Source organism: Molothrus ater, chromosome 10, assembly GCF_012460135.2.
Source record: "Molothrus ater isolate BHLD 08-10-18 breed brown headed cowbird chromosome 10, BPBGC_Mater_1.1, whole genome shotgun sequence".
Classification (NCBI taxonomy): domain Eukaryota; kingdom Metazoa; phylum Chordata; class Aves; order Passeriformes; family Icteridae; genus Molothrus; species Molothrus ater.
In genome coordinates, this window is record NC_050487.2 from 4,946,679 (window position 1) to 4,968,111 (window position 21,433).

General features: G+C 50.1%; 1 protein-coding gene across 2 annotated transcripts in view; it reads right to left on the reverse strand.

Moving 5' to 3' along the window:
• RYK (receptor like tyrosine kinase) overlaps nt 1–5,454 on the reverse strand; it is a 53,613-nt gene extending 48,159 nt beyond the window's left edge. Inside the window, exon 1 of one of the 2 annotated variants that reach the window (XM_054515941.1) lies at nt 5,120–5,454. In XM_054515941.1, coding sequence (XP_054371916.1) covers nt 5,120–5,402 — 283 coding nt within the window. In that variant the 5' untranslated portion in view covers nt 5,403–5,454. The remainder of the gene's footprint in view (nt 1–5,119) is intronic. The other variant, XM_036389119.2, reaches the window with a different exon arrangement.
• Between the last annotated feature and the right edge of the window lie 15,979 nt (nt 5,455–21,433).

The following is a 21,433-nucleotide window of genomic DNA, read 5'->3' on the forward strand; positions in this document are numbered from 1 at the left end:
TATAAAATGAAGACAATTATCATCTGCTGCAACAGGATGATGCTTTGACTCCATTTCTAACATACAACATTGAATTTGGCCTCTAATTTCCCAGGACTCTGCTCAGCCCTGGTGAGAGCACACCTGGAGCACTGGGCTTCCCAAGAGAAGAGCCACAGAGCAACAAGAGTGGGTTCAGTGAAGGACCACAAAGGGAATTAAAGGAACACCTCTACCATGAGAAGACACTGAGAAAGCTGGAGCTATTCAGCCCAGAGAAGAGCTGGCTTGGGGGGATCTCATCAATGTATATAAATATACAAAGGTGTGTGCAGAAAGGATGGAAGCAGGTTCTTCCCACCAGTGCCCAGTGAGAAGATCCAAAAACCAGGCACAAACTTAAACACAGGAGGGTCTGCCTGAGCAGCAAGAAAAACTCATACAGAGAGGGTGACTGAGCACTGGCACAGGCTGCCCACAGAGGTTGGGAAGTCTCCATCCTCTGAGACATTCAAAAGCTCCTGGATGTGGTGCTGGACAAGCAGCTCTGGGTGGCCCCGTTTGGGCAAGGGGTGGGACCAGATGACCTCCAGAGGTCCCTGCCAACCTCAACCACCCTGTGAGTCACCACCTCAATTTACAAACCAAACAAACAACCCTCTGCTGTAATAGATTTTGCATCGATGGTGCATCTTGCAGCCAGACAACTCGCTTTAGTAAACTGCACAATGGCTTTTAATGAAATTCTAGAACACATAAGTACAAGTCACATAAGTGAAATTAATTTAACTCTGTAATTGAGTGAGTGCAAATATAAAACTAACAACAGACAGCATTCAGTGATTGCTCAGAAGAAACTAGGCCAGAGAACACTAAATTTGGAAACTCAATGTAAACATTGTAGGACTTCTGACTTTAAAATTCCCCTGCAATTCTAATTTAGCCCCCTGTATACATGCATTCTGATAGCCCTTAGTTACACAATAATGTGGTGGTATTTTCCCCCCATGGGACTAAAGTCTCAGTTAACATCCAGACCAGACTCCTAAAAAGATCCAGAGCCATGTGACAGGAGGGCTATCCACAAGACCAATTTCACAGCTGAAAGGCACGTAGTCTCCAAAAAAAACCCTGCAGGGACAGAAAGGGTTGTCCTCACTGCTTAAGCACCTTCCTGCTGCCATGAATGCTGCAAAAGAACAGCATGCAATGCCAGGAAAACTGCTTAAGCCAAGTTTTCACAGGCAGCTATTGATTCTGGTCCTCAGAATCAGAGGGTAGAACCTGTGAGGCTGAACTGCTGGGAACTCACAATCAAGGTCTAAAAGATACACCAGGAATGCACAAAGTGCCAAATAACATCGTGTTCTGAAACAGATTAGATCCAATCCTTAATTAGTAAAGTAAGCCATCTATCTAATAATAAGGAGTATTTTCTACCTTATTCTCTAAACCTTAGATTTGTACCTGCAAAACAGGGATGTACCAGCCTTCACATCCCAGGATCCTGTGAAAGCAGAACAACGGAGCATTTCAACATGGGGCAAACACCACACTCTGACTTCATGGAAAACTTCAATGAAAGTCACTAAATCAAGCAGAGACCTCCTACTGAGAAACTCATCACTAACTCCACACCACCTGCATGGTCAGCACCACAGGGTGGTCACTGGAAAAAGGGACAGGATCAGGTGGTGCTCTCACACCTGTACAGTCACTATCTAAGACTAACAAAACTTTCTTCAGGTCTAAGCACAGGCCCAAAAAAGGGTCTCCAGATGAACCAGCTCTAAAAAGCTACAGATGATGGTGCTAAGAGAGTTCACAGACACCTCTAATATGGTTGTGGTGCTCTGGATGTCTCTCCCCAAAAAGCAGCAATTCCCTTCCTCCTCCCCAACTCCCCCTCACTCTGTACCTCCCCACTGCTCTCACCCTGACACCTCAGGGTCCTGCTGCCATCGCTGGAGTCACCTCAACCAAGTCCCCTCAGCTAACTCCTTCCTACTCCATTCCCTTTAGTGCTGAATCCTGCCTGGTGTAAGTGGAATCTGACACATTCAACTATGTGAAAACCACAGATTATTTTTCCCAAAGGCTTGTAGTCTGGATGGCTGGGAATATTTTCCATGGGAATGGCAAGGGATATTTCTGACAGAGACACCATATGCCTGCATTACAGCAAGTCCTGCTTTCAGACCCTGAGAACTCCACAGTGTTTCGAAATAAAAATCCACCTCACACAACAAGACGAGCCAGTTTCCTCTGGTTTTCTTCTACATAAAGTCCTGAAGACTACAAAACAATTCCTCCTAAGGCAGACACATGGTCAGAATTCCACAGCCCGACGGTGGAAATCTGGCGTGAGCACACAGGAAAGGAGCAGGCAGTTTTCACTGTAAATCACTGTTCTGTCCTTCCTCTGTGCCACAAAGAACAGCAGCCACAAATAATCTGCAACAAGTTCCTATTTCACTTCCAAGAGCCACAGCCTGATTAAAACACAACCCATGGTTCTGCAAGACACTGAACTCTGGGTCTGGGGAAAGCAGCAGCACCAGACACTCCACTGAACCGTGTCAGCCTGGCTGACGGAGAGACCACATGGGGATATGGCCCCACAGATTTCCCACCAGACCCTGGGATGCTCCAGCTCTGCATTGCTGTCTGTGACTGATTCAGCAGCCACACGTGGGCTTACATTTATTCCTAATCAAACTTGTCACCTAAAGATGCACAGGGGTGATATTTAGAAGCATGAAAACAGCACGGGCTGTAGTAACTGTAGTAATTCCATGTAACATTTAGGTTTATGAGAAGGAAATCTGAGTGTTTCTGTTCAGCCACAGCAAGACAGTAGCAGACACGAGATTGTTTAGAGACAAAAGGTGAAAGAATCCAGTTTCTATTAGCAGCTTCAGTGAACTTAACACTTCACTTCACAAGCAAGCTCATTTTCCTATCCCCCGTGACTATCCCAGCATCTGCTGAACCACAGCTTTTCTCAGGGAAGTTCCAGAAGCTGAACCCCCTCACTGCCCTTTGCAAGTTCACACATCAGTACGAGACCTTAAAGCATGAACTTGATTATATGTAAACCTGTAAATCCCAATCAGATACTACAAAATGGAACATATGAAAAGCTGGCTTTGTTTCCAGAATCGTGAACACCTGGAACAAAACTGTTTGTCCCTCTGGATTTTTTTTCTGCCAAAAGAACACACAAAGTTAATGATAAATTGGCCTGTGTCTAAATGCCTCCTTAAGCTACACCTCACCTACAGCCGAGGGCACATGTAGAGATACCCTAAAATAAAATCTGCTCATGCCAACAACACAATTTAGATTGTGGAAGTTTAGTTTGCAACACATTTCCAGTGATTTGAACCCCACTAACTGAAGGAAGTCCCAGTTTACCTCCACATTAGATTCCAATTTATCTCTGGGGTCACAGAGGCAGAATAGATCATTCATGTCAGATACTAAAAGTGATATAAACCAGTCACAGAGTAGTAAGTGATTTCAGCCATGTAGTAATAGACACCCATAATGGAAGCTAGAGGAAGAAATTTAGTTTAAAAAATAGTAACAGCACATCTTGCCTCCTCAGTTGCTACTCCATGATGAATAATTATGCCAGTGGGCCATAGAAGCTTGAACAAATCCAACTAACAGAGATTTCAGGCACTAGACAGGGGAGAGCTCAAACCTTACCATTCAGTACTCCCAAGATTAACTACTTATTTAGAATCCCAGCTCAGCAGCAAGCCAGACATTTTCACCCTCTATCTGTACCAGAGCATCTGGCAGCAAGCACGTGCCACGTACAAATGACAACAGCAGGACACTGATCACTAGGGCAAACCACGAGGGAAGAATGTTTACAGTGTTCTTCAGCACCCAGATCCCCTGACTTGGGTCAGCTGTGTGCTCACAGAGTGCAAATTAACTGGAGATATTTTTATTTTGTCCATTTGACACAAATAAAGTCTTGCACTGCCAGTTTTCCAGCTTGCAGAGATACAGGGCACTTGGGAAAAACAAATCACTGGGGACACCCACAGATTTGTTTTGAGACTCCAGCCACCAACTCTAAACAAGAGCGTATGGAAGGCAAAGCCTACAGAAAACAAATCTTTGTTTAAGTCAGACTCTCCAAGCACAGAACTCCTGTGAAAGCCTTCCACAGCGGGCCAGATGGGGGACTTCAGGAACTGCCTCCAAGTCCTTGCGCAGCAATTGTCAGCCTGCCTAGAAATTAAGATTCCTTTCACACACACACACCCAATTATTGCCAGGTCTCCTCTCTGCCCTCTGCATGTCACTTGCCGGGCTAATTAAATCATGGGCCTGAGCTCACCTCTCCCAGGGCTTACCCTGCTCCCACAGGACACCATCCCCGGTTCCTCCAGTCTGGGGAGCCCCTCACCATAAGGGTGAAGCCTTTTCTTCCCCTAACCACACACACACACACAAAGCAGCACAGAGACCCCTTTGACTCATCTATTCTCACCACGACCCCAGTCCTACAAAACCAACAGATCCCTGGGACCACCCATCCCCATCCCAGTCCCATAGGTCCCCATCCTCTCCTAAGCTCCAGGTCTTTCGTCCACACTCACAACCCTTTCCATCCTCCTCTGCACCCCCAAATCTGCATCCCACAGACATTCCCCGTCTCCTGGACCCCCCAGCAAAGCCCTGGTCCTGCTGACACCCACCATCCCCACCCCAGTGCCTGACCCCCAACCCTCCCGAGCCCCAGCTCCTTCATCCCTGCTCGCAGCCACTCCCACAGAACCCACACAAATCTCTGGATTCACCCATCCCCACTCCAGACTCACACACCCCCATCCTCTCATGAGCTGGAGATCCTTCATCCCCACTCACAGCCTCCCCAGCATCCGAGATCTGTTTCCCTCCCAGCATTCCCACAGACATCCCAATTCCCCCCGGATCCCACAGCCACCTCCGGTCCTGCTAACGCCCATCATTCCCAGTCCAGTCCCACAGCTCTCCATCCTTTTCCAACCCCCTAAACTTCCACCCCGGCCCGCAGAACTCCCCTGAGCCCCTCCTGAGCGGCCGGACTGCCCCCGCCTCAGCCCCGCATTGCCCCCGGGCCCCGGGGCGCACTCACCGATCAGCTGCCGCACCTCCTCCTCGCTCAGGTAGATGCTGAGGCTGGGCCCGGGGCCGCTGGGGGGCCAGTCCGGGGCATGCGGGCCGAGGCCGGGCTGGCCCTGCACGCCGGCGGGCAGCACCAGCAGCAGCAGCAGCGGCGGCGGCGGCAGGAGGCGGAGGAGATGGCGGCGCGGGCCCCGCACCCGCCGGCCCCGCCGCGGCCCCGCGCCCGCCTCCCCCGCCGCCTCACGGGGCCGGCCCCGCCGCCCCCCGCCGGGCTCCCGGCGCCGCGGCACCATCGCTCCGCGGGGACGGAGGGACGGACGCAGGGCCGGGGGGAAGCGGGCGGGACCCCCCCGCCCCGCCGGACCCTCGCACGGCGCGGCCGCCGCCAGGCCCCGCCCCGCGCACGCGCCGCTCCCGCCGCCGCGGGCGGCCCCTGAGCGCGGGCGGGAGGGGCGGGATCCCCCTCACGGCTCTTCCCGCCTCTTCCCGCATCCCGCCCGGCGCCGGGAGGAAGAGGAGGAGGGACACAGAGCATCCCCGCTCTCTGCGTAGGGCCCGTCACGGAATGACAAAATCACTGAGGTCGGAGAAGACTTCGAAGACTGTCGGGTCCGAGCTGTGACCGATCCCCACCGTGTCACCCTTCACCCATGGCACTGAGGGCCACATCCAGGCCTTCCTTGGACACCTCCAGGGATGAGGACTTCAAACCTCCCTGGGCAGCCCCTTCCAATGCCTGGCCACCCTTTCCATGATGCCCAATATGAACCTGCCCTGGCACAGCTTGAGGCCGTTCCTTCTCTGTGGCATTCACATTCTCTGGAAAAATCCCTTCACCCAGGATTTTTCTCCTGGGAAGCTGAGAAGCCTCAGAGAAAAGGGAAGCAATTCTTATCTCGTTTGCTTCTCCTTTGTTTTGCCCCTTTGGAATGTGTTTGGAGATTGTTTACCCACACGTGATTGTTTCATTGGATTCTGGTATGAGTCGTTTTGACTCATTGGCCAATCAGTGCCAAGCTGTGTTGGGACTCTGGAGAGAATATTGAGTTTTTATTATTATCTTTTTAGCATTCTGTAAGTGTCCTTTCTGTATTCCTTAGTATAGTGTAGTATTCTTTAATATAGTATCATAAAATAATAAATTAGCCTTCTGAGAGCATGGAGTCAGATTTATCATTCCTTCCTTCATCGGGGCACCCCACAAATACAATACTTCTTATCCTGTCCCTGTTCCCTGGAGCAGAGCCTGACCCCACCTGGCTGCCCCCTCCTGTCAGGAGTTGTGCAGAGCCAGAAGGGACCCCCTGAGCCTCCTTTTCTCCAGGCTGAGCCCCTTCCCCAGCTCCCTCAGCCACTCCTGGTGCTCCAGACCCTTCCCTATCTCCATCTCCTTCTCTGGACACGCTCCAGCCCCTCGATGTCCTTGTCATGAGAGCCAGAACGGGACACAGCACTTGAGGGGCCTCACAGTGCCCAGTAATTGTCACTGCCCTGGTCCTGCTGGACCCATCGGCCTCTTGCCCACATGGGCACACCTGGGCTTATGTTCAGCCACTGTTGACCACCATCTCCAAAGCCTTGGCCAGGTCCTTTATGGCATCTGACCCCAATCCCCCATCAGTGGGATGCACCCACTGAATCACCTCATGCTCATCCTGAGACTCTACACATCTCCAGGCTCCCACTTAGCTGTGGTTGATTCCATCCCCAAATACTTCCAGCCTGCCCCAGCCATCCATCCAGGGTGGGCCAGGGGTTTGTGGCCATGAATGGAAATGCTCTGCCAAAATATCCCTGAAAAAAGATAATCCCCCGGGGACAGACTGTGGGATGCCTGGTGCCCACCAAAGCTGCTCCATCAGCTGGACAGGGGAGAGAAAATATAATGCTCCTAAGTTGAGATAAAAACAGGAAGAGACCACTCAGCAATTACTGTCGTGGGCAAAACAGGAGGGAAGTTTGAGGAAATTTATGGAATTTATTACCAGATTTGTAGGATAATGAGAAGTCTGTTTTGGAGCTGGCCGACATCAGCTCCATCAGACACAGGGGAAGCTTTTGGCAGCTTCTCAAAGAAACCACTCCTATAGCTCCCCCACTACCCAAAACCCAACACGCTGCTCAGAAGCTTTCCCAGTTGGAAATACTGCTGGAATACCCGTGCTTTAGTTTAAGAGAATTTCCTTTTTTGGTAATTTTTTTAAAACAAAAAAATTAAGGTTTTTTTAAATGCGCTGTTTATAAGTATATAAAACATACTGATGTTGTATTTAATGTTTTAATCTGCTTTTTTGTCTTACAGTCCTTTCAGAGTGAAAGCAGCATTTCATTTCACTGTAACAAAGGGCTTTTGGCCCACAGAGGATGGGGATTTCAGCTCCAGCCAAGCCATTGCTGCCTGTAACGATCCTGAAGTAAAATCCAAACTGTAAACACATCTCCTGTTCTGTTACAGTATGGAATGCCAGCAGCAGGGCTGCTTGACAGCTGATATATTTTAAAAGAATGCAATAATAATCAAGTCCAACGATGCAAACAACATTAAATTCCATTGAGAGGCTTTGAATCTCCTATACAAACATTCCTGACCTTTTCCCAAAATTCTCTGCTGTGTAGTATTTCAAAAGTAAGGATTTCTGTGTCAGTTTGGTGCAAAACCCTTTTTCAAGGTGTCCACCTTTCCCCTGAAACACAAAACCTTTGTTCCAATTGGCTTAGGAAGGGGATTTTGTTTTTCTGAGCTGGCTGCTGACCTAAACACACCTTGTTCCTCATTTATCAAGGCTGAAGAGCCACCTGCATTGTCACCTTCCTACCTGCTGTCACACCTGGCTGCTCTCCAGCTCCTCTGGAATCCCTAGAGCAGTGACAGCTTAGCTCTTAGCAAATCCATCGCTGGGAGCTGCCTGCTTGCTTGAGATTTTCAGCAGAAGCATCACAATATTCACTTATGACCATTAAATCCCTTAATGTCTTTAAATTCTGAGCTCCCTCCTGACCTGCCAGGAGGAATTTTTTCCTGTGGGACACTGTGACAGGAGGACACTGCAGGCTAATTTGCCACAGCAGGGTTCAATCACTGAGTCTTTCAGCTCATTATCATAAGAGTGGAAAGTGTGTAGGAAGTTCTGTTCTTCTAATCACTGAGGTGAAAGAGAAATCGCTCGCACTCCTCCCCACAATATCCATCACTTACTTAAACAGTGTGAAGTGTAAAAAAAATAAAATACCAAACTGGGATGGAGCTGGAAATTACATGCAGGCCTGTAGTTGGGGGATGTGGCCCAGGCTGCAGAGCCCTCCACACCACAGCTTCTCCACAGGCCATTTCCTCAGCCTGGAAGCACGGCGCCTGGGCATCTGTGTTTATTTGCCCTGCAGATGTAGCCTAAATCCCAGACTCGGCGTGGTTTCTGATGCACCTCACTTAGGGACTCGTGGACAGACAGACAGACAATGTGTGGTATCTGATGTGATCAAAACCAAGACTGAGGCTCGCCAGCCAGAGACCAACCAAAATTTTGATGCCCTTTTCTGGTGACATTAGCAGGCAGCTTATATGGGAAGGCACTAACAGAGTGTTGGCATGGATTTATCTCTTGGAGGGCCCCTGCTTCAATCACAGTGAGTATGAAGGAACAGCAGAAATTGCTGCTGCTCTCTGGAGGCTGGACAACTCCAGTGAGGTTGAAAACGTGGTGTAGGCACCAGGCAGGAGACAAACAGCTCTTTTTATCTGTGAGTGACACTCCTCAGCTGTAACAGCCTGTAATGGTGGCAGGACCCACAGGAACCCCAACATGGGGGTCCATTTTTCATTTTCCACTGAGCCCCATTTTTCCCAAACTTATTTCTGGCCTGTCCTTCTTCATGAGCACCAAAGGGACAATATTCATGCAGCCACCCATGACTTTAACCTTAACCTCAGCCACCCCTGCCTTGGGCATAAGGACACGATATTCAGCACAAATGTGACGTTCAGCAGAAGGGCCCGTGCGGGGTTATTTCCCTGCATTTCTTTTCAGTGAGTATGTAACTTTGCCTCCTGGAAGCCACTGGCTGATTTTAACAAAAGGTCACCTAAAACCACATAAACCAAACACAAACAAACACATTCTTGGGCTGCAGCTGCCAGCCTGTGCACAGCCGCTCACGGGGCTACAGGACTGGCTAGGCCCCCCTTGCCTATGAAGCCAATTGCTTGCTGGGCTCTGATGTTGTAATTAAAATGCAGGCTGCAAGGATAATTGGGGGTATTAGAAGCCAAATGAAGGTTTCATGGATGTCAAGAAACATCTCATTGGAAAAAGGTGAAAAATGCAATTCACAGGCCAGCTCAAACACTGAAGATCTTGTGTTGATTTTTTTTGGCTGCACAGACTATTTTTGGCAGGATCGAGTTCACGGTCTTTCAAAACCATTCTGGGGAAGATTATATTGCAAGAGGATACACAAAGTCTGTCCGTGGCAAGCTGCTAGCAATAGCTGTGAACTCACAGCACTCACATGGAAAAGTTTTGCTTGGATAGACACTGGGATGCCTCACTGCATGTGCTCCCAGCCTGATTGTATCAGCATTTACCACTGCCGTGTCCCGAGAGGCACAGAGGAGCTGGGATTCATTTCTGCATGTAAAACAAATCTGTAAAAGCAAATAGCTGACAATTAATGGCACTGATAGGAATTTGATACTTGAGGGCCTCATGGAAGACACATGATACAGGGATGTTTATGTGGGTGCTGGAAGATGGGAGACAGGGCTTTGGGAATGGCTGCTCCCTGTCCAGACTCGCTCGCACACGCTGCTGCAATGGGGGCTGGCTTTTCCCACCTCCTCTTCATGATTGTAAGTCACTGTGCAGCATTCCCTGGGGAGGAGAGCTGGCCCCTTCACACAGACACAGGAATGAAGTCCTGCTGCCTCTTCCAATCAGTCTTCCAACATTTTCCCCTTCAAACAGCTTCTCTCCTTTACGAGTACCAGGTGACCTCAGTGCTTGGATGGCTTCCAACTCAACTGCACCTTGGTTCTGTCGCCCAGGAATCTTCAGCTCATCATTTGCTCAAGGACCTCTGCCTGCAAGGCTTCTCTGCAGAAATGCTCTGGAGCTTTGGCTTTGCTCGTGGGTGAGCATTAGAAATGGGCAAGAGGGGCTTGAGATTTAGGAATGCTAGGCACAGCTGAGATTGTGCAAGCAGCAGGCTTCCTCAGCTATTTAGTATTAATTGACCTCTTTATTATTTAGTATTCCCCTTTATTTAGTATTTATTTGCCCCTTTCCATGGGCAAGCATGCGTCCATACACTTCTGAGTAGGAAAAACCCTATTCATTTGCTCTGCTTCACTTCCTGCCATTTCCTGAGGGGTTGCCCTCTCCTGTCTTTCCCAGAGCATGGTGCCCCAGGATTTCCAGTTCTCCTTGCTCATCAGGGTGGAACAAACTGGTGACTTGCTGCTTGTTTTCTCCCACATCCCTGAATTTGCCATGCCTTATCCCAAAGCAGGAGGAGAACTGAGAATGAGGGAATGGACAACACATTGAGTAATATAAATAGACAGATGGCTTCACTCAAATCAGCACTGACCCGTGGAGTCTTCCAGGGGAGGGAAGAGCTGAAATTTCAAAGTTTAAAACATACAGACCTTCCTACAGACTCTTTTTGTCCTGTTACATCAACTATAAACAGGCAGCACTGTTGGGAAGACCGATGCCCCCTGTTTCTTGAATAGCACTGAAGGAAAGGTAAAAGCCTTCAGACTTCCAACCTGCTCCCCTTTGCACCAGATTTCTACTTTTCCTTTATTTATTTCCTAATTGTGCCCACAGGTCCATAAAGCTGCCCTGGAGAAGGAAGGGCTGTCTGCTCCATTGCTGCAGCCGGGATACACAGAGAGGGCTGGGATACACAGAGAGGAAAATCACACAGCAGCACAGGGAAATGTGTGTACAAGTTCCTGGAAATGTAGCATTTAATGAGCAAAAACATCCTGGGAACATGAAGCTGGCTGGAGCTGCTGTGGCATGAAGCAAGGGAGGCTGGGGGAGAGCAGAGCCTTGGAATACGATTTCAGCATGTGGTTGGGAAGGCACATGCCATTTCTGTGTTTGCCTTATAAGGGGAGTGTGCATGCCATGATATTGCTAAAAAGAAATAAATTGTTTGTGTTTGGGGGCTGGCTGTGTCACCTCTTCCCTCCCCAGGACACCCAGGGGTTGCTGGCTGATGTTTGTGTGTCATTGGGAGCCTTTTCCTTGCCAGTGGATGCCAAGATTTGGGGCTATGGGTATTGCACAACAAGGCTTATAATGCTGTTGCAGTTTGTTCTGCACTTGATCAGAGCTTGATGCTCAGGTGAGTGTTGGTATCAGGACAGAAAATTACAAATCAAACCATTTTCAATGGAAAAATTGAGAGAAAATTGAGTATCTGTCAGAGGGAGAAGGAAAGCAGGCACCTGAACCTACTCCTGCTTGGTCTTTTGTTGGCTTTTCAGTGCAAATGATCCTTCAAAATTGGTCTCCAGGGGTTTTATTATGTCTCTGCTCAAACAACAGACCTTTCATTGTAGTTCAGCACATGACTCCAAACACAGCACCCATCCTCAGAGAGCTCAGTCTTCTCCAGGACTTCCCCTTTCCCTTGGGAAGCCAACAGAGCAGCAGTTACAAACTGATGTGGTTGTGTTTTACAGGTCACTTATGCAAGTGTTTCCCTGTGCTCTGGCAGTTGGAGCTGGTTTATGGTTTACCACGTTTTTTCAGAGCCCACACACAATACAGGAATGGAGATAATTAATTGTAGGAGTCACTGTATCCCATCCCTCTTTTACAAAAGCACAATTGGAGCATTTGCCCAGGAAGTGGAAAATATTTGTGACTTTCCCTCTGAGAAAGTATTAAAATCCCCATTTTCACTGGGATAAATGAGAAGCAGAAAGAAGTACTGAGCAAATCCCACACCCTCTAGAGAAGAGATTGTAGAGCCCCTGAATCCGTCAAAACTGGAAGCAGGAAAGAGCAGGACTCCCCCACTCCTCTCAGGGTTTAGATTGCTCTGGGCAGCAGCAAGCCTCAATTTCTTCAGGTGGCAGATATTTAACTCTTGTCTCCCATTTTCTGTGCAAATGGCATTACAATTCTTGGAATGTCACCAGCACCAGCCAGCAAAGGGACTGGGAAGCTGCAGATCCAGGTACCTTTCTCTCTTCCCAGAACTGGGCAATGCTTTTGCACACTGAGCTCACTTGGATGCTTTTATTGAAGACAAATATATTTTACTTCCGAAAAAAAAAAAAACAGATTCCTCTGGCTGATATATTCTCATATGGATAAAAATAGATGGATTTTAATCATGCTTACATTGCAGATCCCACAAGCCAACTATTTTAATAGATTCAGAGTCCTTTTCTTTGGGCTTGGAACAGGCTCAACACCAATAAACCAAAAGACTTAGCAGGATGTTTTTGCCTCATTAAAATGCTTTGTGCCTTTGGCTCTATTCTGTTCTTTCAGTGCTGGTGTGTTTTCATAGATCCTCATCTTGAAATTGTGGGAAGAGTCAGGAAAAAGGCTTTGGAAAGGCAACCTGTCCTCCTCCCATCCAACCATTCCTGGATGATTTCAGAATCCTGGCCAGACCGTTTGCTCTCCAGCAGTTCCCACCACATGGAGCCCTGTATACCTGAAATTCAATGAAACCTTTTTTTTAAAAAAAAAATCCAAAATATTTGAAATGCTTCTGGTAAGACCTGCAGTATTCCCACATTGATTTATGTGCTAGGAAATCTTTTAAAGCCCCAAAGACAGCAAGAAGGGATCCTGGAAGCAAGAACCTGCATGGGCCAGGTCTTGCCCTAGTTTGGATGAGGACTGCAGGATCCTCACACATTTTCACCAACTGATTTAAATTTTGTCTCCATTGTGGCAAAAATCCTTGGGCATTTTCTGGCTTTGTGATGATTGTGCTCAGCTGTTTTGCTTGCATGAGTAAAATAAGCTGCATTTCCTTGGGTTTTCCCTGTGAAGAGGAAGTCTGACCTTCAACCACTTCCATAGGTCTTATTTCAGCATTTTCTTGAGCTGTGGGTGACAGGGCTGGACACTGATGGGTCACAGCAATTCATTCTGTCCCCTGTTTCCTACTGGAGGCATCTCCTTGTGGGGCAGGGTGAGGGTTAGGTCAGCTGGAAAGGAACTTTCTGCTGCTTAATATCTCTTGAACCCCACGAAAAGCAAAAGGCATGTCTTGGAAAACCATCCACAAGCATTTTTATGGGGTGAAAGCTGTATGGATAATTTACAGCCGTGCGTTTCACTCACAAAATTGCTTTTAGATTGGTGATCTTTGCATCTCCCCGCCCGTGCAGTGAGATTATCCCTCCTGGACAGGGCAACAGATCCCCTCTCCCTCATTTCTAAGCTTTGTCTTGAACATGCAACAGGATTGTCATTAAAGACTCATTATTGTGAGCAGAATGGAACCAGCCAGGGAGAAATGTTCCTGAATGAATGATGGGGAAAAGGCTGGAAAACACCACTGCCACACTCTGCTGTGGGGAGTGGGTGACTAAAATCCACTTAAGTTAGAAAAGCCCTCTAAGATGAAAGAGTCCAAGAGTTCCCCCAGCACTGCCAAGGCTTCCCATGCCCCCAAGTGCCACATCCACCTGGCTTTTATGTCCCTCCAGGAGTGGGGACTCCACCACCTGAACAGCCTTTCCATGAAGAAATTTCCCTTCATATCCAATCTAAACTTCCCCTGGCACAACTCAAGGCTGCTTCCTCCTTGTCCTGTCCCTGTTCCCTGGGAGCAGAGCCTGACCACCCCCAGCTCTCCCCTCCTGTCAGGAGTCGTGCAGAGCCACAAGGGCCCCCCTGAGCCTCCTTTTCTCCAGGCTGAGCCCCTTTCCCAGCTCCCTCAGCCTCTCCTGGTGCTCCAGCCCCATTCCCAGCTCTGTTCCATTCCTGACACGCTCCAGCCCCGGGATCTGCGGGGCCCGGGCGGGGGTGCAAGGGCGGCACGGACCGCCAGGTGTCGCTGTCGGAGCGGGAGAGGGACGGGAAGGGAAGGGAAGGGAAGGGAAGGGAAGGGAAGGGAAGGGAAGGGAAGGGAAGGGAAGGGAAGGGAAGGGAAGGGAAGGGAAGGGAAGGGAAGGGAAGGGAAGGGAAGGGAAGGGAAGGGAAGGGAAGGGAAGGGAAGGGAAGGGAAGGGAAGGGAAGGGAAGGGAAGGGAAGGGAAGGGAAGGGAAGGGAAGGGAAGGGAAGGGAGCCTGGATCACCTCACTGCACCTTCCAGAGCTAAAGGGGATCTGGGAGAGCTGTAGAGGGACCTGGGACAAGGGACTGGAGTGGCAAGACAAGAGGGAATGGTTTCCCATTGCCAGATGGGATATTGGAAAGGAATTCTTCCCTTCTGGGAGGGTGGAGAGCTCATGGCACAGGTTGCCCAGAGAAGCTGTGTCTGTTTCATCCTTGAAAGTGTTCCAGGCCAGGTTGGACAGGGCTTGGAGCAACCTGGGATAGTGAAAGGTGTCCCTGCCTGTCTCAGGGGGTGAAGATAGGTGATCTTTAAGGTCTCTTCCCACCCAAACCTGATTATCTGATTTTATCCCTTGGGAAATTGTTCCTGTTCACCTCCAGCTCCAGACCAGCTCTTGCGTGTGGTCAGACAGCACTGGCACTCCTGGCATGGAGCACAGACCATGGCACCATCGTTCCATATCGTGTAATTAACAGTGGGAATCCCAGGAGAGAATAAACATTGCTGCAGATCCAGATTCCTCCAGGAGATATGGGAGCCAAAGGTGCCAGATCATTGCAGGGTTTTAAACCCAGCTGGATTCTGGCATGCCTGTGGCTCCCCTGTGAACTCCAGTTGGTACCACAGGGATACATGAGCCAGACTTGCATCACCCTGGCCAGAGTGGGAACTCCAGGCTCCTGATGCTGTGCACTGCCTCTGCATGAGAACGGGATGCTTTTCCAGAGTGCCATGGACACAAAGCACAGGAAGCAACCCCTGTGCCAAAACCTGCTCATAAAAAACTGCCCACAGAGTGACTTTAAATACACAGGGCACTGATAGCAACAAGTCCCTCCAGGATGAGAGGAGCCAGGATACCTCACTGCCTGCAGGTGTGCATCTCACCCTCACTCAGGCTCTGCTTGCTGCTCAGCTCAGCTCCTTTCTCACACTGCAGCCAGCCCTTGCCTGTCCTTGCTCAGCCTCTCCAAGGCTCTGATCCTGTAACTTAGGAGTTGATATCCCACACTGCTGTTTGCCAGCTCTGCGCTGGGTCCTGCTCTCAGGATCCAGCCCTGCTCTCAGGATCCAGCAGCTCCCCTGCAGCAGGCTGCCTTCCACAGCCAGCAGGGATATTTTGCTTCCAGCCCCTCTCCTGGAGCCCAGGACCAGCTTTTAACAATGTTCCCGAGCAGCTCGTGGTGCTGCAGAGCCCCAGCTGGTGCCAGGAGTCATGGTTTAAATAACACACAGTAAATATTGGAACAGCCTAAGCTGTGGAGAACTCCTCAGACACCAGTTTCTGAGGATGATCTAATACATTTCTTGGACTCGCTCGTCCTTCTCATTACTCTTCTGCATTTTTCCCCCTCCTATTTTTCTTCCCTCCCATTGAAATGTTTTGGTTTTCTCCTTTTATTTTTTTCCCTGCTTGAGTCTCTGAAATATGCAGCCATGGCAACAGGCTGGAGGAGCGAATTCCCCTGCTCCGCCTGCATGTCCTTGGGGTCTGCTGGGGAGCGAGGGGTGAATTCCAGCCATTCCCTCTGGCCGGGAGCAGTGTTTAGTAAACACAGGGCAGCAGCACACATGTGCTAACCCTGCCCGGCTCTGCCAGCTCGGCAAAGGCTTTCCTGGAGGAGCAGCGTGTCTCCCCTGATCCCCCCGGAGCCAGTGGCACCCTCTCCCCGGCACCCTCCGGGCTGGCATTCCTTGGGAGCAGCACCGGGGAGGAATGCCAGCCCCTGGCGTCCGGACAGGAGCTGACATTCCCGGCCCTGGGCTGAAGAATGTGGACATAGTGTCCGCTCCAAACTCCAGCAGCACTGGAGTTCATTCACCCTGGAGGAGGGGGACGCTGGAATCTGAGCAGGGCTCGGCCCTCGGTGACCAGGCTGCCATAACCTGGGGGTGATGGTCTCCTCTGTCACTTCCAAGGATCTCCCCACGTCATGCCGTGGCATCTGGGGACTCGTTTCGTCCTTGTTTTGGTGGCTCTGTGGCCTCTGCCCCTCAATCTGCAGCTGCGTCAGCTTTTTCTTGGAAAAGCTGGGGGAACATGAGGATGCTGCTGGCTGAGGAGTTGGGTTCAAGGCAGCAGGCAGCTCTAACTTTGGAGAAGCCAAACCATCCTCAGTGAGCTGCTGGCAGGGAAGGAGACCAGCACTTGGGGACCAGCACCCCAGTTTGATGGGTGTTACTTAAAGACCCGAACAAAGCAGTGCAAGCTGGATGTATTAAGCAAAGCCAACTTGTTTTAGTGCCTGTAACACGGCAGGAGCCAGAATTGAGTGTGAATTCAAGCCCCAGGCCCATAGCTGGCTTTCAGCTCATCTTTCCAAGGCTGCTGTAATTCCCCCTGCCCCTCCGACACACCCGGCTATTTATACCCTTTACAATGTTACACACTGCTTGGATTACTGCATGGCATCCAGGCTGTTTGGAGCAGGGTCCCACCAAGCAGAACAGTTTGGCATGAATTCAGTTCCCACCAGTTCCCAGGTTTGACACTGGGTGCAGCGGGGTTACTCGCCATTTACTCCGGCTGGATCGTGTGGGGCTTTGTGGATTAAAATAGCAAAACTTCAGCACTAACAGCCATACAACATGGTTCAGGCTGAGAGATCCCCACTGATTCACCACCCTCTTACATCAGCATTTCAACACCAGGAAATGCTGCTCATTCCACAGATTTTGGAGGGCTGTGAAGCCCCGAGATTGCAGCGAGGCTGAGAAAGTTGGGGAGTTTTCAAAGAATTTGTGGAATTTCTGCATAAAACCTGAATACAAGAGGAGAGTTTCCCCCAGCCCATGGGTAACTATTCAAGAACAGGATAAAATAAAAGAAAGTATCACAAAATCTGCCTTGGTTCTGCTCCTGGGGAGGGGGTGAGTGCAGCAGCATTGCCAACCCACCGTGCCAGGAACCTCACAGTGTGGGGCCACAGACTGACCCAGCAGCATTCCCGGAGCAGGCTCCCATTCCTCCCTACCTGCCAGCCTCTGGAAAGGCTCCAGGTGTTGCACAAAAGCCCAGCAGCAGCAGCAGCAGCAGCAGTTTGTTGCAGAACCTGCAGGAAGAGGCAGCGCTTGCCTCGGCACGTTGGAGCCAGCAGCACTTTCTAGTCATGCTCTGAAAGTCAGGCTTGGGGAGCACACGGGGTTACCTGGCAAACTCAGTCTCCAGGAGGGAGAAGCATTGAATCCCAGAGGGGTTTGGGTTGGAAGGGATCTTAAAGCACATCTCATTCCACCCTCCTGCTGTGGGTAAGGACACCCTCCAGTATCCCAGGTTGCTCCAAGCCCTGTCCAACCTGGCCTGGAACACTTCCAGGGGTGGGGCAGCCACAGCTTCTCTGGGCATCCTGTGCCAGGGCCTCACCACCCTCACAGGGAAGAATTTTTTCCCAATATCCCATCTAACACTGCCCTCTGTCAGCAGGAAACCATTCCTCCTTGTCCTATCCCTCCATGCCCTTGCTCAAAGTCCCTTTTCAGCCCTCTCAGAGCCCCTTTAGCCATTAGAAGGCTGCAGTACTTGGGTAACCCCAAACCTTTCTCTTCTCCAGACTGTTCTGTGGTGGTAGAGCTCACCCTGGAATTCTCCTGCTTTGTCATCCCAGGGTTTTGTTCCCTGGCCTGTGAGTGAGATGTGGCAGACTGGGGCATGCAGAGCCATGCCTCAGTTGTGCAGCACATGACTCTGTGTCTGTGTGTCTGTGTGTCTGTGTGTCTGTGTGTCTGTGTGGACAGCCAGAAGGATCCACAGCACAACAGGAGCCTGTGTGCTCAGGACTCCATCCCTGTTTGTGCCATGCTCCCCCCAAGGATCCCTAGTTCTTCCCCAAGCGCTGAAGCCAGGAGAGGTTGTGGAGCTGGAAATGTTCCAGCTTTGGGGCTGTTTTCAGTGTTCTCCCACCTGGCAGGGCACCAGCCTTCAGGGAGCACTGGGAGTGGAGATGGACCATGGACTGGGCATGGTCTTTGGACCACAGGAGTGGGGATGGTGTTTGGTGGAGCATGGAGAGCCTGTGGTTTGGAAGGGCTGGGACTGCTTCTCCTGCCTGGACGCAGGCGGAGGCCGAGGGGGTGGTGTGATGTGATGGCATGTGATGGGATGACTGTCCTGCTTCACCACAGAATGACACTTTCTCCGAGCTCTCTCCACGCCTCCCAAGCCAGCCCATGGTGCAGCAGTCTCCAGGGAGATGTCCATTCCCATTCACTCCTGTTCCCCTGACCACAAAGCCATGAGCTGGCTCCCTGAGCTCTGCTGCAGCCGTGACACACATCCCTCTTTTCCATGGGTTTTCTCCTCTCTTCCAGCTGTTCTGGACCTTGCAAAGCCAGAGTGGATTTTCCTGCATTCCCTGCCCAGCTTCCCTCACACTCTCCTGGATGCAGCTCTGTGGCAGGGCAGGGAATCACTGCCAGCAAATGCCTGGCATAGAAGAGGAGGACAGCAGGGATTACACCCTGCAAGCAGCCGTAAACAAGAGAGCAGAGTGCAAAAAAAACTCCTGGAATTTGCAGTCCAGTCTTCCTGATTGCCCTGTGCTGGGTGCTGGGCGATGCTGAGCATTCCTCCCCACTGATCCATGGGCATTCCCAAACCATGATGGCTCCAGGCACTGCTCAGCCATGGGGAAGGAAAGCATGGCTGCTGATGAAACAGACACAAAGCTGAGGGAGATGGGGAGAAAAAAGGATGGAAAAGAAAGGAGCAAGGACCAAAATATTGGGGCCTTTGGGCAGGATGGGCTGTTTGGGCCACAGGGACGGAGCCAGCCGGGTGCTGGAGACACATTTAACTCTGCAGGGATTCAACCCAAAATAGCTGCCTGGGGTAATGTCTCCTCCATGGGGGCTCTATTCTGGGATGGAGCCATCCTGGTCTGGGCATGGGGCAGCAGCAGCTCAGGAATAGCCTTGGCTGGAGAGAGCAGCCCCACGAGCATCTTCCTTGCTTGGATGCATCCAGCATTCCTCAGGGAGGGCCAGGGAGAGGGACCAGCCAGCCAGTTTTCCATCTGATTTCATTTTCTTAGAATTTCCTCTGATGGTTTCATTTTTTTCCCTCTCTAATTCCACCTTTTTTTTTTTTTTGAGGCAGCTGGAAAAAATAATGTTTTGGTTGCCTTGGAAACACGCTCCTGAACTTTTGGTAGATCCAAGACATGCCTGGAGTTCCAGGATGGCCAGTCAGGGTGGTGGGGGCTTGCCCTCCCTTCCCAAAAGTGGCAGGAGCTGCTCTCCAGTGGCTCTGGACACACGTGGCCCTGACCTACCCTCTGTCCCGACCCCTGTTTACTCTGCAAATACAACATTGCTTACAAATTCCTGGGACATGCCATGGGAGCTCCAGGCTGGGTAGTGTTACTTCATGCTGGACCCTATGCAAGAGGGAAAAAAAAAAAAAAAAAAAAGGATTGCACTTTAAGGCTGTAAAAATGCGGGTGGGAATATTTTCCAGGCTGTGTCATTTTCCATCAAGGCCAAAATTCACATTCTGCCTCTCTCTGTTTGTGTTTTTCTCCCTGAAACTTGGATAATTTTTTTTTTTATTCTCCGGCCTTCTCGAATGAAAAATTAGGAAATTCAAGGAAAGTGATTCTCCCCCTCACCATGTTTCAAGGAAAATTTGTACATATACAGTTTCAAGTATCAGGAGTTAAAACTTTCCTTTGGCCTGAAGCCAAATGTTTTCCCGAAAATTCAGCGTTTCTGTGATTTTTCTGGGAAAGTGGGATATTGGCCCCTTCTCTTTCTTTAACCAACACACATTCTTAAATGCTTGTTTATTCAGAAGAGTTTCAGCTCCAAAGAGGGGAGGAGAGGAAAGGAAAATCACAATGAAATGTTTCCCCTGCAGTGGGCAGAGAAACCAAACATCCAATTTTTCCTGGAAGGAAGAAGACAAGTTTTTTTAATTAAAAAGAAAAAAAAATAAATAAAAAGAAAAAACATACTGTACTGGGAGAGAGAGACCTGGGGAACGAAGCTGGGTGGGTTTTAAAAGCTTTCCCTGCCTGGAGCGATGGCTCCGGCCATCTCCATCTCCTGCAGCTGGATGTCGTTTCCCCTCCAGCTGAGGAAGTGCCCTTTCCAAGCCCCTTTGCTTCCAAATGAGCTTCTAATGACCACAGTTTTTCTCCAGCCAGTTAATTAATCCCTGGTTCCCTCCAGATATTATTGCAGAGCATGCTGCAGCACCCTGTGGTGGGACATGGCCCATCATCCCAGGGACTTGCCCTTCACTCCATGCTGCATCCAGCCCTGTGTGCCAGGACCTGCCACAAACCTCTCAAATTTTCCTGCTTGCCAAACTCAGCAAGCAACCAAAAAAAAAAAACATTAGTTCTAGCAGAATGTTCTTTTCTCCTTTCCTTTCCTTTCCTTTCCTTTCCTTTCCTTTCCTTTCCTTTCCTTTCCTTTCCTTTCCTTTCCTTTCCTTTCCTTTCCTTTCCTTTCCTTTCCTTTCCTTTCCTTTCCTTTCCTTTCCTTTCCTTTCCTTTCCTTTCCTTTCCTTTCCTTTCCTTTCCTTTCCTTTCCTTTCCTTTCCTTTCCTTTCCTTTCCTTTCCTTTCCTTTCCTTTCCTTTCCTTTCCTTTCCTTTCCCTCTCCCTCTCCCTCTCCCTTTCCCTTTCCCTTTCCCTTTCCCTTTCCCTTTCCCTCTCCCTCTCCCTCTCCCTCTCCCTTTCCCTTTCCCTCTCCCTCTCCCTTTCCCTTTCCCTTTCCCTGCCATGCTCTGTCAGGCCCCTGCCACCCTCTGCCAAAGGCCGTGGTCCAGGGAAAGTTTTCCAAGGGAGAATGAAGATGCAGGAAAGGGAAGGAAGGATTCTCAGACCTGTCAGGGGACCTGTGGAACGAACCAGGGAACACCTGCTCCCAGCAAGGCCTGGATGGTCAGGCTGTTCTCGTGGCCCTCTCAGCTCCCAGCTGCCCACACCATCCCTGAACACACCTTCCAGCTCCTGGGGATGCAAAGAGAGGAGGCAGCACCCCATGCCCCTGTCCCAGATGTCCATGTGAGCTGCACCCACCTAAACCCCCCCACCAGTGCCTTCAGCATCCCTGGCCAC